The sequence below is a fragment of the Xiphophorus couchianus genome, chromosome 15 (genome assembly GCF_001444195.1).
Source record: "Xiphophorus couchianus chromosome 15, X_couchianus-1.0, whole genome shotgun sequence".
Lineage (NCBI taxonomy): Eukaryota > Metazoa > Chordata > Actinopteri > Cyprinodontiformes > Poeciliidae > Xiphophorus > Xiphophorus couchianus.
The window spans coordinates 3293310-3309734 of NC_040242.1; the positions used below are offsets into that span (position 1 = coordinate 3293310).

At 38.3% G+C, this 16425-nt stretch overlaps 1 protein-coding gene and 1 pseudogene across 4 annotated transcripts; both read left to right on the forward strand.

Annotated features, from left to right (window-relative positions):
• The first annotated feature begins 496 nt into the window (after nucleotides 1–496).
• LOC114158725 (cytochrome P450 2K1-like) lies at nucleotides 497–7576 on the forward strand. Of its 4 annotated transcripts, XM_028040506.1 has the most exons (10): nucleotides 497–775; nucleotides 2246–2408; nucleotides 2495–2644; nucleotides 3157–3317; nucleotides 3403–3585; nucleotides 4543–4684; nucleotides 4801–4985; nucleotides 6065–6206; nucleotides 6276–6489; nucleotides 6800–7000. In XM_028040506.1, the coding sequence occupies exons 1-9, from the start codon at nucleotides 575–577 to the stop codon at nucleotides 6461–6463; spliced, it is 1515 nt and encodes a 504-aa protein (XP_027896307.1). In that variant the 5' UTR covers nucleotides 497–574; the 3' UTR covers nucleotides 6464–6489; nucleotides 6800–7000. The 4 variants fall into 4 exon arrangements, with proteins under 4 accessions (XP_027896307.1, XP_027896306.1, XP_027896308.1 ...); XM_028040505.1 differs by having other exon boundaries at nucleotides 498–775; nucleotides 6276–7576; XM_028040504.1 differs by lacking the exon at nucleotides 6276–6489 and having other exon boundaries at nucleotides 507–775; nucleotides 6800–7576.
• A 2328-nt stretch (nucleotides 7577–9904) lies between these two features.
• On the forward strand, nucleotides 9905–14319 carry LOC114158724 (cytochrome P450 2K1-like; annotated as a pseudogene).
• Nucleotides 14320–16425: the final 2106 nt, after the last annotated feature.

The window sequence follows — 16425 nt, forward strand, 5'->3', positions numbered from 1 at the left end:
GTCTAAGATCATATTGAAACAGGACAAAACAGAGGGCAAAACACCTAAACTGTCTGGTTTCAATGCAGTGGAGCAAATGATCTACATGCAGTTATAAACTTAACAAATCCTAATATAAATGTATATTTATACATACATATAGGTTCTGGTGGTCTATAGCCACCACAACCTTCAGGGTCTGAAAACATTTTCTGTTGAAAGAATCAACATCACATGTGAGCATTTCATGTGCTTTCATGTGCATTTCATTTTAATGTTGTCTTTACCCAGAAAGATGTTTCCATGAAGTAATTAGAAAAGGTATGTGCATGTGTGTTTTTGAAGAGTGTTAAACTTCAAAAAGTTTTCTTTTGGCTCATTTTGTTTCTTAATATGCACAACTTACTTGGGTTGTTTCTGACATCTGATATAAAATACTGCATATACATTTTTTTGGACAAAGCAAAAAATTCTGTACTGCCTGCTGTAAACCACATGCTCCACCTCCACCTGCACCTTGGACTTTGCTTCAAATCAAATACATGTCCTACAGTTTAGCTGGTGCACAGCAGCAGGTATTAAGCGTGTTGCAGTGATGGGAGCGATGGAGGTTTTTCTCCAGTCATTCAGCCCAGTTTCAGTTTTGGGGTCTGTGATTTTAATCCTCATTGGGTTTCACTTTTTCCTCTCCAAGTCCAGGCCTCAGGGCCACAGACAGGGACCACCAGGACCAAAACCCCTTCCCATCAACCTGCTGCAGCTGGATATTAAGAGACTTGACCAATCATTCCTGAAGGTGAGACACAACAGATCTCAACATTCCTCTCAACTATATTTCATATATTTTTGCAATTTACCTTCTTTTGAACTATTATATATCTTGTTTTTTTATCCATGCTTGCCCAGAACAAAAAATGGGCCCCTGTTGCACTAAAACCTGATTATGTTAAAGGACTTATATGCTGTGTAACTAATAGTATTTTAGTATTATGAAGGAAATCAAGTCATCACAAGGGCATATTCTAGGTCAGTTAATCTGACGTATCAAACATTGCAGTTTATTTTATTATTCAAAGTTTTCTATCTAAGGAAACCGAGCAGATTGAATCAAGACATTAACTTTGCAGCAACCCGTCATACTGAGCATGCATGCAGTGACAGAGAAGATCAAAACTCCCCTTAAACAGGTAGAAACCTGCAGCAGAACCAGAACCTGGCTCAGACAAGCTAGTCGGGCAGCTTGGCAGACTCTGTAGTTTCCTGCTCCATTCTTCACTGTGTTAGGGGGGGATGTCAGTCCTGCTGGTGCTGCAGCAGGACTGACATAGTAATTACAGTAACAATTATTGTAACAAAAACACACAATTTCATTATAAAGTTGTACTTTTTTTTTTACAATAATATATATTTGATGTATGTAGATATAATTTTTTATATGAAAAAAAAAAGAAAAAAGAAATTGCTCTTGGGGGCCCCCTGGTGGCCGCGGTATGTCACGCTTGATCCAGACCTCCAAAGCTCTGGTAGAAGATAAGTTAGTTAAACAACGTTGCAAAAAAGGACTTACCCTTCAGGAAGAGAGAAAAGAAAGTTGAAGATAGAAAAAGAGCCCAGGATCAGGTTTCAGTCAAACCTCTCACTGTAGAGCAGAAGAGGACAGAGGCTGATTTTTAAACCTTTGCTGAGGAAGATAAGATCAGGGGATAAGATCGATCTCTATGGAAGTATCGGCCAATCATGGTACTATGAATGTATCTGTATGTTATACTGTACATGCATATAGGCTATAATGCAAACATCACTATCAGAGATGCAATAAGTTCATAATAAGTGTGTAAATGATCTAATCATCTGACTGTTGATTGCAGCAATCCAGATTATTAGCAGAAATAGAGGGCCCCAAAAGCAAGATTTGCTTAAGGCCCCATGGAGGCTTGAGCCGGCCCTGGTGGGAATTCATGTCTGGGTTTGTGGGAGTGGGGGAGACATCAGAGATCCTTGGGGGGTTGGGACTGTTTTGTCTCAACTGGACCATCTGGACTTTTTCTGGGCATGTCTCTGGATTGGGTCAGGGACTGGACACCAGCTGTGGGGTTTTTCCAGAACCCCAATGTCTCCTTGCTAACATGGTCGAGACTTGGGGCCTTGTGAGCCATTTGGGGTTGGGGCTGGCATTCTCTAAGGGTCATTTGATTTTTGGATTACTGCTCCTAATTATAGTGGCTGGCCCTTATAATTTGCATTTTCTTTATCTCTTTCATCATAGCTTTCTAAGACGTATGGATCTGTGTTCACTGTCCACATGGGACCAAAGAAGACAGTGGTCCTCACAGGGTATAAGACGGTGAAAGAAGCATTTGTCAGTTATGCTGAGGAGTTTGGAGAACGGGTAGCATCCACCGTGACTAAAGAAGCAAACCTGCATCATGGTACAGGTTTACAATTTCAAACAAGTAATGCTTCACATGTAGAGAAGTAAGTCTGCTGACTTGTCTTATTTAACTGTTTTAAACAGGTATTGTATGGGCCAATGGAGACTCCTGGAAGGAAATGCGCCGCTTTGCTTTGACCAACCTGAAGGACTTTGGGATGGGAAAGAGAGTATGTGAGGAGAAAATCATTGAGGAATGTCACGTCCTCATCCAGAAGTTAAAGGAGTTTAAAGGTAACAGCAGAAAGAAAGAAGATATTTATTGAAGAAGAGCACATGTATTTATGTTTTTGATCAAGTGATTGAGTTTTGTGGCTCATTTTGAGACGTTTTGTGCAATCTGTGTCCTACGTATCATGGAAAAAGGTCAGAGCATTTTCAATTTGTGGAATCAGTGCAAAAGTTTCATGGAGGAGTCAAGATTACTGGACATTTATACTCAAACTTTTCCCTAATTTTGTCAACAAACATAAAAAGATACTTGGTATTGTACAGGAGAACTAAGGCCCCACAAATCTTGAATATATTTTTTGTACTGTAGTTGCTTAAGTAGTTTTTATTTTTACTTTTTTAAATGCTAATCTAGAATGACTAATTGTTGGCAGATTTCCCCATGAAAAGTTTTTCTTTAACTTGAGGCATTATAGTTAACTGCTGCTCAGAGTTACTCTTTGGAGTCCAACGTCAAAGTAAAACAATTCTCTGAATAGAGTTAATAAAGTGATTTTCTGGTTCCTTTGTTGCAGGTGAAGCTTTTGATTTGTCCCAACATATAAACTATGCAGCTTGTAATGTAATCTGCTCCATGGTTTATGGCAAAAGATTTGAATATGATGATCCAGAGTTCACTACCGTTGTAAATCGAACAAACCAAGCCATTCAACTGTTGGGCTCGCCATCAATACAGGTGTGACTGGACTGTTTTAAAGCATAAAATCTGTTAACGTTGGACTGAACAGAGAAGTCACTGTTTATGTTGTGTTCATCATCAGCTGTACAACATGTTCCCAAAGTTTGGCAAGCTGGTGTTTTCAGCCAGAAAGAAAATGAGCGATATATTTGCTGCCAATAAACAGCATCATCTGATGCTGCTGAACCGTTTGAAAGAGACTCTCAGTCCACAGATGTGCAGAGGAGTTGCAGACGCTTTCCTCATCCATCAACAGCAACTCAAGGTCAGAATGACTGTAAATCCCACAATGCACTGCATTAATCTACTTTCAGCTTCAATAGGAAGAGGGGGTGTTTCAGGAAGGAAACTCTGACCATGGGCAGGTTAAAACCTAGGACTAAGACCATACTCATTCTGTTTGCAGCATTGCTGCATCAGCAGTGGATCTCTGCTTGCACTTGTCATTCATTAGGACAACATGGAGGACAAAGTGTGTTAGTCTCTCACCCCTTTCCTCTGCTGGCAGAGAGAGAGAGAGAGAGTCACTAATTGTTCAGGAGCTTTGGAAGAGATATAAAGTTTATGGTTTTGTTCATCCAGTATCTATAATCCTGGCCGAAGGAATAAACCCGGTTCCTGGTTTTATTTAGAATTCTGCAGAAGGAACATTGGAATTACAGGTTCCCCATGAATGCTGATTACTGGCTGCCAGTTCAGCGAAGGGAGAAAAGCAGCTTTTTCAGCTCTGAGAAGCACATGAATACTGGCCACTGACCAGCCAAATGCCACTGATCTGAGCTAAGAGGACATCCCAACCGTCCATGATGACCTGTGCTACCTGAACTGAAAAGCAGATTCTGGTTGCAGCTGTTTTAGCCTCCAGCCTCTAATAGGAAACAAACGTCTGGTCAAGCACTGTAGCCCATTTGAAAACAGAGCTGATGTGCTTCAAAGCTAATGTGTGCTAGTTGACAACACACTGCAACTGTTGGCTAAGCTTCTGGATTTACAGTTTCTTATTCCTCATCTGGTTTGTGAATTAGAACTTTCTCTATAATTAATGAAGCATATGAACATTAATGCAGATTAAGGAACAGAACTTTCATCTTTTGTGCTGTTTATAATTGCTTTGTGCTTGTTTTATAACTTCGTTGACATAATCATATTTTGAGCACAAACTGCTAATATGCTCTCAATGAGTTTTTGGATGATTTTCTGAAAACCAGCTGATTTTTTGCAGGAATCTGGGATCACCGACAGTCACTACCACAACGACAACCTGCTGGTGACAATTATGAACCTGTTTAGTGGCGGTACTGAAACAACATCAAGTACACTGAGATGGGCATTCCTGTTTATGGCCAAATATCCAAAAATACAAGGTGAGGAGTAATATCTACTTCTGGATTTTCTTTCAATATTACAATAAGCAGAAGTCCTTTGGTTTCTGCAGAGAGTAATTATTGTGCCATTGTCATTTACTGACTTTGCTGTTCAGACCAGGTCCGGCAGGAGCTGAGGAATGTGATCGGAAGTCGGCAAGTTCAGGTTGAGGACAGACAGAACCTGCCTTTTACAGACGCCGTCATCCACGAGATACAGAGAATGGCCAACATCCTTCCTCTGGCTATTTCTCACAGAACTAGCCAAGACATCACGTTTCATGGTTATTTTATTGAGAAGGTAGGAATGTACACTTGAGGGTGCATTACCTTGAACCTCATTTTTAAGCTCATTGATGGAGGTCTCTGCCAGCTTGACTGGTCAGATCAAGTTTACATGTAAGGCACATTTCAGCAACAAGGCAATTCAAAGTGCTTTACATGATTAGAAGGGAAATAAAACAAGCAAGACAAAAATTTGACGTTGTGATGAACTGGAAAATGACGGGTTGGAAAAGACTGATCTGTCTTCCTGCATATACGCTCTTTAGTTCCCTGTTACTTTGTTGGATTCTCCCACATGTTCCCTTGAGTTCTGTGTCACTGTTGATCTGCTCCACATGGACTGACCTTATCCATTAGTTCCTATATTGATCTTCATTAAATTGCACCATGAGACTACTGCTGTCCTCTCTGGATTTTGGTCCATGACACCTTCGACCTGCTTTTGGCACAGGATGCTTTTTTTATTCTCAGAGCAGAATGAAATACATCAATTATTTACTTTGATGTAAATAATTTTCCTCCAGATTTTTCAATACAGGATCTATTGGGTTTGAAGAGATGATTACACAGTCAGAACATTCTGTGAAAGTTCACTGAGCTGGGATGCAGCGGTGCTGTTGCATCATTGGACTTGTCTGGTTCTGCACCCATCAAGTGGGATGATCTTTGATTTGGAAATAAATAAAAAGGTCAATGCAGTATTCCAGTCTAGCTTTTATCATCCGAGGCTAATTAGTAGAATCAAGGATTGTCTTACCCATTACCCCCTCCAGAAAGTTTTCCATGCTTCTATGCTGGGCTACTGCAATTCCCTCTCCACTGGGATATTGATCAGTCTTTTCTTCACCCTCTTCAGATAATTAAAAATCCAGCTGGGTCACTTCAGGAGGAAGTTGATTAGGTCTTGCAGATTACTGTTGGATATGGAAGTGAAGCAAACAGGTTTGGGGGAGGAATTGTCTTTGTTATCAGGTAACTTTATGTCAGTCAATTTGTATTTTGAATCAGTGGTAAGGTGATCTAATTTCTATGTGTTCAAAAATCCATTAAATTGAAAATGTGTCATGTAAATGATGACTGATTTGTGTTTTTTAGGGAACTCCAGTAATTGCTGTTTTAACGTCCGTCTTGCAAGATGAGAGCGAATGGGAGAAACCGAACGTCTTTTATCCAGGCAACTTCCTCAGTAAAGATGGGAAGTTCCTCAAGCGAGACGCCTTCCTGCCTTTTTCAACAGGTTGGACTGATTATTGTCTTATATAGATCCTTACTCTACAGGCATTGGCTGAGGATGTGTTTCTAATAGGTCGCAGGGTTTGCCTTGGAGAGAGTCTGGCCAGAATGGAGCTTTTCATCTTCTTCGCCACGCTCCTGCAGCACTTCCGATTTTCTCCTCCACCTGGAGTTACAGAGGAAGAACTCGATCTAACTCCACAAGTTGGTGGTACTCTGAGCCCTCAACCTCACACGCTCTGTGTTATCCCTTTAAATTAAGGAGGAGACTACATGTGGAAAAAATGGTACTTTATACCTAACAGAAATCAAAGTAAATGTCCTAAAATAGAGAAAATTTGTTTTTAATGTGAAATCTTTACTCCACAAATATCCACCATCAATCACCATCACCATGTATTCAGATGTTTTGTATCTTAATCATGTCAAAGTCATTATTTGTGGACAAGCTAAGCTAACTTTCAATGACATTTTGTACTGTGAAATGAATGATGGTTATGTTGGACCTCCAGCCTTGTACGAGTCAAACTGCAGGAGTTTAATGTATAACTGCTGAATCAACAATCCACTGCATTTAAAACAATTTGATTCCATCAGTAGGAAGAGGAGGAGTTTCAGGAAAGAAAGTCTGTGATGGAAAACTTAAAACTCTGGAGCCAAGACAAACACACCCTCGTTGCAGCATCGCTGCATCAGGACAGGATCTGTCTTTCACTCGTTCGTTTGGGCGACATCAGCAAAACCTGAAACCTAAAAATCGATTCTACAAAAGGTCATGGATATTCAATTCAGTCAAACTATAGACCATTGCTTCATCAAAATAAAGTTGTGTCTTTGCACTGTGAAATAATACCTGGAATACATACAAAGTGTCAATTAGTGTAAATTAATCTTCATTCATTTAGAGCTTAGTACAATCCCTGGTCTTTACATATTCATACAAATTACTATAGATCTTTCTATGGGTTATTTAATCTTTCATTCCCTAAATCTGTGTTAGGTAAAACTAATTAACACTCTCCAAATATATTTGTCTGAACAGACGGTTACTTGATTTTGTGTGTTTATAGTAAAATTCAAAACAAAAAGGTTAATAGAAATGTTTTATGTTCTACAAAGTAAATTGAAGAATGTCTGTTAATGTAGTTAAAATCTTTACATTTCAGAGAAGAGGATGTCTTTCCCAATCTGTTTTTCAGTCAGTCCTGCCAAGAATGACTTACTTCTCCTCCTATATTTAACCTAGGCAAAGTTGTTCTTTCAGGTCCAGTAGCTCAAACATTAGTGAGAGAATCTGTTTGCATAAGAGCTTTACTAAGAAATGATGAAATGCCTAAGATGTACATACCTATTAAAATTTAACATTGAGTAATATTTGTCTGTTTTTATTACATATTAAGCCTTTCGTTCACCTGAACTCAATCTAATACAATGTGATCTGTGACTAATAGCAGCAGATCTGAGGATATTCAGAGACTTTAAAGGTGAGCTGAACTGTCATTGTTTCATTGTTGCATGGTTTCTCATAATATCGCATGACATATTTTAATGAATTAATTCATCATCTCAAAGGTTTCCTGCTTATAAGGAAGAAATATGTTTGGATTTAATGGATCAATTAAATTATCTTGTAACCAGGTTGCTATGTATTGCACATTTTTTGCTCAGGTCCCTCTTGAAAATGAGATCTAGATCTCAGCGGGGTTTACCTGATTAAATAAAGGAATATATATATATATATATATATATATATATATAGGAATATATATAAATCCATTAAATTGATCCATTAATTCAATGTAATCAATTTCCATTGAATTAATAAAAATTAATTCAATGGAAATTTATTTATTTCCAGTAATCGATTACTTTTTTAATCGATTATCAGTGATTAAGAAAGTAAATATTACTCTTCAAACTACAACACTTACTCCATTTTACCAAAAGTGGCAGCAAAGATCATCTACTTCCAAACTGCAGGTCTTTGTGTTGATCTGTTTCTGTTTCATCTCTATGCTGCTGATTCCAACAAAAATATTAGAAAATGCAGCTTCTGTCCACTAGATGGCAGCTGAGCAAAGTAAAAACAACTCGGATCATAAAATGTCTAAAGAAAATACCATTATTGTTTGCAGACTATCTGCACACAGTAAAACTTCTTGTTAATACTGTAAGCAGTTACAAGCTGTAATCTACATCAGTGAGATGAACCCAGGAAACCAGCAAAAAATGGAGGCTTAGGAAAAAATGAACTGAACGTTGAAAACTACTAATAATATAAAGTTACCTGTAGTTTACAAACTTGTATTCCTTCTATGGGATAAAATGACACAAAACTTATCAAGAAAAACAACAGAATGTTTTTTTTTTTAATGTTTTCAGGAAAAACTGAGAAACATTTATACTCTTCTAATTACTGAAGGTGTTAAGAGAGCCAGAAATCAGCTTGATCCAAAAAACACATCAACTGTGCAAAGACTGGAGCAGAGTGACCTCAGCGCTGACATCAGCGCTGACATCACTGAGTCCTGCAAACACGAGACTAATGATCTGTTTATTACTCAGGCATCTGGGTAATAAAAAGATTAAACACACAGCTATGCAAGTGAAATGAAGATACCTGAGAGAATTCAACTTACAAGAGATGGAAAAATGATCTGGGCAAAATAAACATTCATGTTGAGCAACAAGAATATCAACGTTTACTGTAAATCTTTAACTTTGCAGCTCTATTAAACTTTGAACTAAATAAATTATTGTCAGCTGTTTCATAACAGTCTAAACATGTTTGCATGAAATGCAGTAAAAGAATCTCAGCCTGGATAGATTTTTCCCCTGAAGAATGAAAAATATAAATTGTCACATTAGAATAACACAATATTAAATCTTGCAAAATATCAGAGAGATAAAATTATGCAATTTTAAAGAACTGCAAAATAAGATTAAGTTGTTAACTTTGACGTTAAAAACTGTAAAATGTTGGTCTGGCTGTAATAACCCACACATGGAGGACTTAGCCGTCGACACGGCCGTCGCAGATTCGAGTCTTGGCCTGATGACCTTTGCCTCATATCTACTCCCTCCCTCATTACACACATTCCAGTTTCGTCTCTCAAATGAAGGCCACACAGAGTCAATAAAACCTTTTTAAAAGCTGTAAAATGTGCCTTGAAACTGTCTGGAGAAACATTTCCTCTTTAGGTTTATGGTGTTTTTAAAACTATTAAAGATCAGAAATGTTTTCAACTGAAGTTTGATTTTTTAAAAACATAAAATGCTTTGCAAAGAAAATGTCACTAAGTCTTAAAATGGAACAATAAAAGCAATTCTTTCAGTCTGGGTCTGGTGGGACTTTTTAGACATCAGTGCTTTTATTTTGAAAGTGTAGAATACTGGTGCTGTCTAAGATCACATCTTCAAGAAAACAAAACATCTTCTGTCTGGTTTCAATGCAGTGGAGCACCAGATCTACTCAACCAGTCAAACTATATGCAGTGATCCACCTGGCAAAAGTTAATATAAACCTTTAAGGACCACCAGAACCTTCAGGGCTCATTTTGTTTTAGTTTTTTAATATGCACAGCTAACTTGGGTTGTTTCTGACATCTGATATGAAATACTGCAAATACATTGTAATGTTCCAAACTGCCTGCTGTAAACCACATGCTCCACCTCCACCTGCACCTTGGACTTTGCTTCAAATCAAATACATGTCCTACAGTTTAGCTGGTGCACAGCAGCAGGTATTAAGCGTGTTGCAGTGATGGGAGCGATGGAGGTTTTTCTCCAGTCATTCAGCCCAGTTTCAGTTTTGGGGTCTGTGATTTTAATCCTCATTGGGTTTCACTTTTTCCTCTCCAAGTCCAGGCCTCAGGGCCACAGACAGGGATCACCAGGACCAAAACCCCTTCCCATCATTGGCAACCTGCTGCAGTTGGATGTTAAGAGACTTGACCAAGCATTCCTGAAGGTGAGACACAACTGATCTCAACATTCCTCTCTACTATATTTCATGTATTTTTGCAATTTACTTTCTTTTAAACTATTATACATCTTGTTTTTTTATCCATCCTTGCCCAGAACAAAAAATGGGTCCCTGTTGCACTAAAACCTGATTATGTTAAACCGATCAAGTGGGGCTTTGAGAAGACAGAGCATACACATAAACAAATACTGAAGTAAAACGTTAGTCGCTCAGGTTTCCCTCCAGAAAACCTGCTAAGTCTGATGGTAGAGCAGTGGGACAGTCAACCAGCAGCCCGCTGTGATTTTATATTAATGAATTTTGAAAATACAATAAACTTCAGCGGTCATTGTAATTTGGAAATAATAGCGTATGAGGCTGATGGGCAGGCACAGAAGTGGTGCAACAGGTGAGCACTCCTTCACGCCCAGTTCAATGTGTTATCGATAAACCCAGTGTAATCTGCCATTACTGTCCCTGTTTATGGTGTATAAAAAAAATCTTGCAATGCTTAGCCTGGTGACCCGCCAGGCTTATGACACACTGGGGATAAAACCATGATGGCAGTAGTAGCTCCTTTAGTGGCCTTATCTAGGAACAAAACACAGCTAAGCAGATCTGAGCCAGTATTCAAATCTATAAGGTGAAAGAGAGCACAATGTTCAGCACAATATAAAGCAAATAAAAGATATTTACTGACATATGAGGCCCACGTTTCTGAGAAATGAATTAATTTGCATATTCATTTTTCCATTATGCACACCTGGCTTCATCATAGCTTTCTAAGACATATGGATCTGTGTTCACTGTCCACATGGGACCAAAGAAGATGGTGGTCCTGACAGGGTATAAGACGGTGAAAGAAGCATTTGTCAGTTATGCTGAGGAGTTTGGAGAACGGGAACCACCCATCGTGGCTAAAGAAGCAAACCTGCATCATGGTACAGAATCTTTACAAATTCACATGTAGAGAAGTTAGTTATAGTTAGACATAGTTAGTTAGACTTATCTTATTAAACTGTTTTAAACAGGTATTGCGTGGACCAATGGAGACTCCTGGAAGGAAATGCGCCGCTTTGCTTTGACCAACCTGAAGGACTTTGGGATGGGAAAGAAAGTATGTGAGGAGAAAATCATTGAGGAATGTCACGTCCTCATCCAGAAGTTAAAGGAGTTTAAAGGTAACAGCAGAGAGGAAGGCAATATTATTGATATTGTTGCAAGATTTCACCATGAGAACTTTGTTCTTTAACCTGAAGGATTATAGTTTAGTTAACTGCTGCTCAGAGTTACTCTTTGCAGTCCAACGTCAAAGTAAAACAATTTTCTGAATAGAGTTAATAAAGTGTTGAATAATGATTTTCTGGTTCATTTGTTGCAGGTGAAGCTTTTGATTCATCCCAACATATAAACTATGCAGTTTGTAATGTAATCTGCTCCATGGTTTATGGCAAAAGATTTGAATATGATGATCTAGATTTCACTACCGTTGTAAATCGAACAAACCAAGCCATTCAACTGTTGGGCTCGCCATCAATACAGGTGTGACTGGACTGTTTTAAAGCATAAAATCTGTTAACGTTGGACTGAACAGAGAAGTCACTGTTTATGTTGTGTTCATCATCAGCTGTACAACATGTTCCCAAAGTTTGGCAAGCTGGTGTTTTCAGCCAGAAAGAAAATGAGCGATATATTTGCTGCCAATAAACAGCATCATCTGATGCTGCTGAACCGTTTGAAAGAGACTCTCAGTCCACAGATGTGCAGAGGAGTTGCAGACGCTTTCCTCATCCGTCAACAGCAACTCAAGGTCAGAACCTATGTTACATAATTTACTGTTTATTCTCTCAGGACGCTGACAAGCTAATCAACCACTGCTGGAGTTCAGGCCACCGGTTATGAATAATCACAAAATAAACATCAAGCCTGAAACCATAAAACCATAAAGAAATGGTTTGTGGTTTGTAGGAAACACACACATGTTTGTTTACCACAAACAGGGAAATGTCTGAGTATTGATGTTCCTGATATTAGTGGAGCTGTTGACAGCTGGTTGCCATGGCAATGGGGGTGTCTGTGGGATAAGAGTGAAGCTGAGTGGTTGAAAGTTGTTCTTCACTTGTTCTACTGTTATTTGCTTTTTGTTGTGAAACACTGAAGCCCGACTAATTCCTAAAAGTTCAATGAACAATGAAAACTGGACTAATAGGGTGTCCCGTGGTGGCGTAGTGGTTAGCGTGACCCGTATTTGGAGGCCTTGAGTCCTCGTCGCGGGTTCGACTCCCGGACCCGACGACATTTGCCTTATGTCTTCCCCCCTTTCCTTCCCCGTTTCCTGTCATCATATAAGGGACACTAGAGCCCACAAAACACCCCCGGGAGGGGTAAAAAAACCCAAAACAAACTGGACTAATTGCCTTGTATTCATAAGTCATCAAGTAAGGTAAAAATACTTCAAAAAGTATTTATTGGAATGTCCCTTTCTGTGGCAATTATGTCAATTTTCATGAATTGTCCAGTATAAAAAAATAAATTGGTTTAGCTTTCTTTTGCAGCTTGAAAGAACAGACAGAAACCAAACTATGTGTAGATTCATTTCTAGAAAGAAAACAAGTTTACATATCAAAACTTCGGCAGATTTAATCTAAGCCACATTTTAGAGATAAAAAATAAGGCCTGTTAGCCTTTGCTCAGCCAAACATTTTTGTGACAAATTCAAGCACAAAAATGCTTGAACATTTTTCAATACTGATGGTCCAATGGTTCAATACTGAATCATCGGACCAGTCTGGTTGTGGACTCAGTCTGTAATAATGGTGCCAGCAGGAGTGCGACACTAACGATAGCTGCTAATAGTCACTGTCTTATCCAGTAATGTATATCAATGGTGCTCACCCTGGATGCATGACTGGCACACGTGGTGCTCCAACCCCGAAGCTCCAACAGAATCGGCGCCTATGATTTCTCCATAATATACTGTATATCTACTGTATATCCGTCTTTTTCACACCACTAATAAAAATCATTCTTAATACACTACTAAGAAAGCTATTTTACTACAATATTTTATATACCTTCTACTTGAGCTAAGCAAATGGGAAAGTACTTTAGCATGACATGCGTTAGCCTTTGACTCAACATCGAACCGTTTTGGTTTTTTAAATCTCAGCTGATCTTCTGCAGGAATCTGGGATCACCCACAGTCACTACCACAACGACAACCTGCTGGTGACAGTCATGAACCTGTTCGCTGCTGGAACTGAAACTACATCAACTACCCTAAGATGGGCATTCCTGTATATGGCCAAATATCCAAAAATACAAGGTCAGGAACATCTAGTTCTAGATTATGTAAAAATAGAACAATGTGCTACAGAACTTATGGTTTCTGCAGATTATTTAAAGAGCTGTTGTATCCTTGTCATTTATTGACTTTGATCTTTCAGACCAGGTCCAGCAGGAGCTGAGGAATGTGATTGGAAGTCGGCAGGTTCAGGTTGAGGACAGACAGAACCTGCCTTTTACAGACGCCGTCATCCACGAGATACAGAGAATTGCCAACATTGCTCCTTTGGCAATTCCTCACAGGAATTGCCAAAGACGATAAGCCAAGACGTCACGTTCCAAGGTCATTTTATTGAGAAGGTGAGAAATTAGGCTTGATGGTGCACTATCATCAGCTGTTCCCTATATTTCAACATACAGCATATAAATGATGACTGATTTGTGTTTTTTAGGGAACTCCAGTAATTGCTGTTTTAACGTCCGTCCTGCAAGATGAGAGCGAATGGGAGAAACCGAACGTCTTTTATCCAGGCAACTTCCTCAGCAAAGATGGGAAGTTCCTCAAGCGAGACGCCTTCCTGCCTTTTTCAGCAGGTTGGACTGATTATTGTCTTATATAGATCCTTACTCTACAGGCATTGGCTGAGGATGTGTTTCTAATAGGTCGCAGGGTTTGCCTTGGAGAGAGTCTGGCCAGAATGGAGCTTTTCATCTTCTTCGCCACGCTCCTGCAGCACTTCCGATTTTCTCCTCCACCTGGAGTTACAGAGGAAGAACTCGATCTAACTCCACGAGTTGGTGGTACTCTGAGCCCTCAACCTCACACGCTCTGTGTTATCCCTTTAAATTAAGGAGGAGACTATATGTGGAAAAACCCCACTTTGGTCACAGTAGAAGGAAGAAAAGGAGTTTCAGGAAGGAAGGTCTATAATGGAAACCTTCAAACTCTAGGGCAAACTTCTTTGCAGAACAAAGACAGGATCTCTCTTTCGTCTGTCGTTCATTTGGGCGACATCAGCGATACAACCTGAAATCTCCTCCTGCTGGCAGAGGAAAGGTCTGATTCTGCCCTTTGGATTGAAAATCCTCCGTGGGACTGCATTGCATCTGCCCAGCCAAAGAAATAAACCTGAATTTAGTCAGAATTCTGTAGAAGGAAACTTGTAATTACAGGATCCCTAAGATTACCATCAACAAATCCATGATTTCTTACTTTTGTAAATTATTAAAATATCTATCAATGCAGTTATTGACAGACTAAGAATGGAGAGAATTAGTCTAAACTCTTCAGTACAATCTTTGGTCTTTTTAGTTGCTAAGAGCTTTGTTCTAAAAAACATGACAGATTTTTATGTGGAAAAATAACTTGAGAAAACAAAATCAAAACAATGAAATGCCTAAGATGTACAGTGATAGCTATAAAAATATAATATTGAGAAATATTTTTCAGTTTTTATTACATGTTAAGCCTTTATGTCTTGATTGCATATATATGACAATGATAATGACAATAAAGATTTATCTTATCTATCTTATCTTATCATTGATCTGAACTAAATCTAGTACAAAGTGATCTGTGGCTCATAGCAACAGATCTGAGGATATTCAGAGACTTTAAAGGTCATTATTTCATAGTTTCATGGTTTCTCATAATACTGCATGACATATTTTAATAATTTAACTAATCGTCTCAAACACAGTCAGTTGGAGAAAGGAGACGTAAAATATAAGGAAGATATATGTTTGGATTTAATGCAACTGGTAGATTATCAGCGATTAAGAAAGTAAATATCACTTTTCTAACTACACCACTTATTTTATTTTACAACAAAGATAATTTACTTCTAATCTGCAGGTATAGTGGTGAACTCTTTGTTTCAAAAGGAAATATCAAATACTAGAAAGAAATGCAATATAGTAGTAAATTACGTTAATGTCTCACCAGTATTGGGTTTTATTGTGAAAAAATGTGACAAATTAAAATTGTCTGTATACAGAAATTGGAGGGTTTCATATACATATATATGCAATCAAGACATAAAATGATGTGAATAAAATCTGTCCATAAATGTTTTACCACTCAGAAAACAAAAGATGATACGTTTTTCATGTTTTGCTGTAATAAAGGTTTTTCTCCTGAAGTTTAGCGCTGTGTTGGTGCAGCAGGAAGACGAACAACAGTTTTATAGCTCACAGAGGAAACATCACCAGGATCTCTGTTAACATGAATCTGACAAAAAAGACAACAGGAAAAAGAATTGTTGACTCTTAATCTAGAAGTAAAAATAAAGAGTTTATTATTTACAATTAAACATATCAAGTCAGAACTTTCTTTAAAGTTTACACTAAGCCTGTTCTGTTCTGTTCAAAATAAGTTAGAGTTAACTGGAGCATTTAGAAAATGTTCTATTCTAAAGGTAATCAGTTACAGTTTCTTTCAGAAGAGCCATATTTTCCTGGGGCAAAGAATAAACAGCCTTTTATAATTTATACCAGAAAACCTTCTGAAGCTAAAGAAATCCTTCCCTTCAAGCCGAAACACCAACAGCAGAGTTAATGCTAGCAAGGCCGTTTCCTGTCCGCTCACAGCTGCAAGGCAAGCTTCTGCTTCAGATCTGAAGATATTTTTGTTATTTCCTCTTCCTGGAAGAAATATACCTGAAAAAAAAATCCATCTTATCATTTGTTTTGTTTTAATAACATTTTCTTCCAGACTCTATAAAAATATATAACTTATGCTGTTTCAAGCTGAACAAAGCAGAAAAAAATAAACTTACGTTATTGTCTTCTTTTAGAACAACACTGAATGTTTGCAAAATGTACTTTCTCACACTTTCAGAGATCTAAAAGAAGAAGTGCAATATTTCACAATATTCACTGACATCAGCTAAGCGTTACTAGCTGACCCGAGACGCCGCCCACAGTAATCTAAGTTTAGCTTTTAAGGCTCTTTAGAGTCATGAACCAAAAACCT

Excerpts from the sequence above, each read along its gene's own strand:
- LOC114158725 (XM_028040504.1), top strand. The coding sequence starts at position 575 with ATGGGAGCGATGGAGGTTTTTCTCCAGTCATTCAGCCCAGTTTCAGTT. Across the intron at positions 776-2,245 it reads TTGACCAATCATTCCTGAAG|CTTTCTAAGACGTATGGATC; the intron begins GTGAGACACAAC and ends CTTTCATCATAG. Across the intron at positions 6,207-6,799 it reads CTTCCTGCCTTTTTCAACAG|TAGGAAGAGGAGGAGTTTCA; the intron begins GTTGGACTGATT and ends TGATTCCATCAG.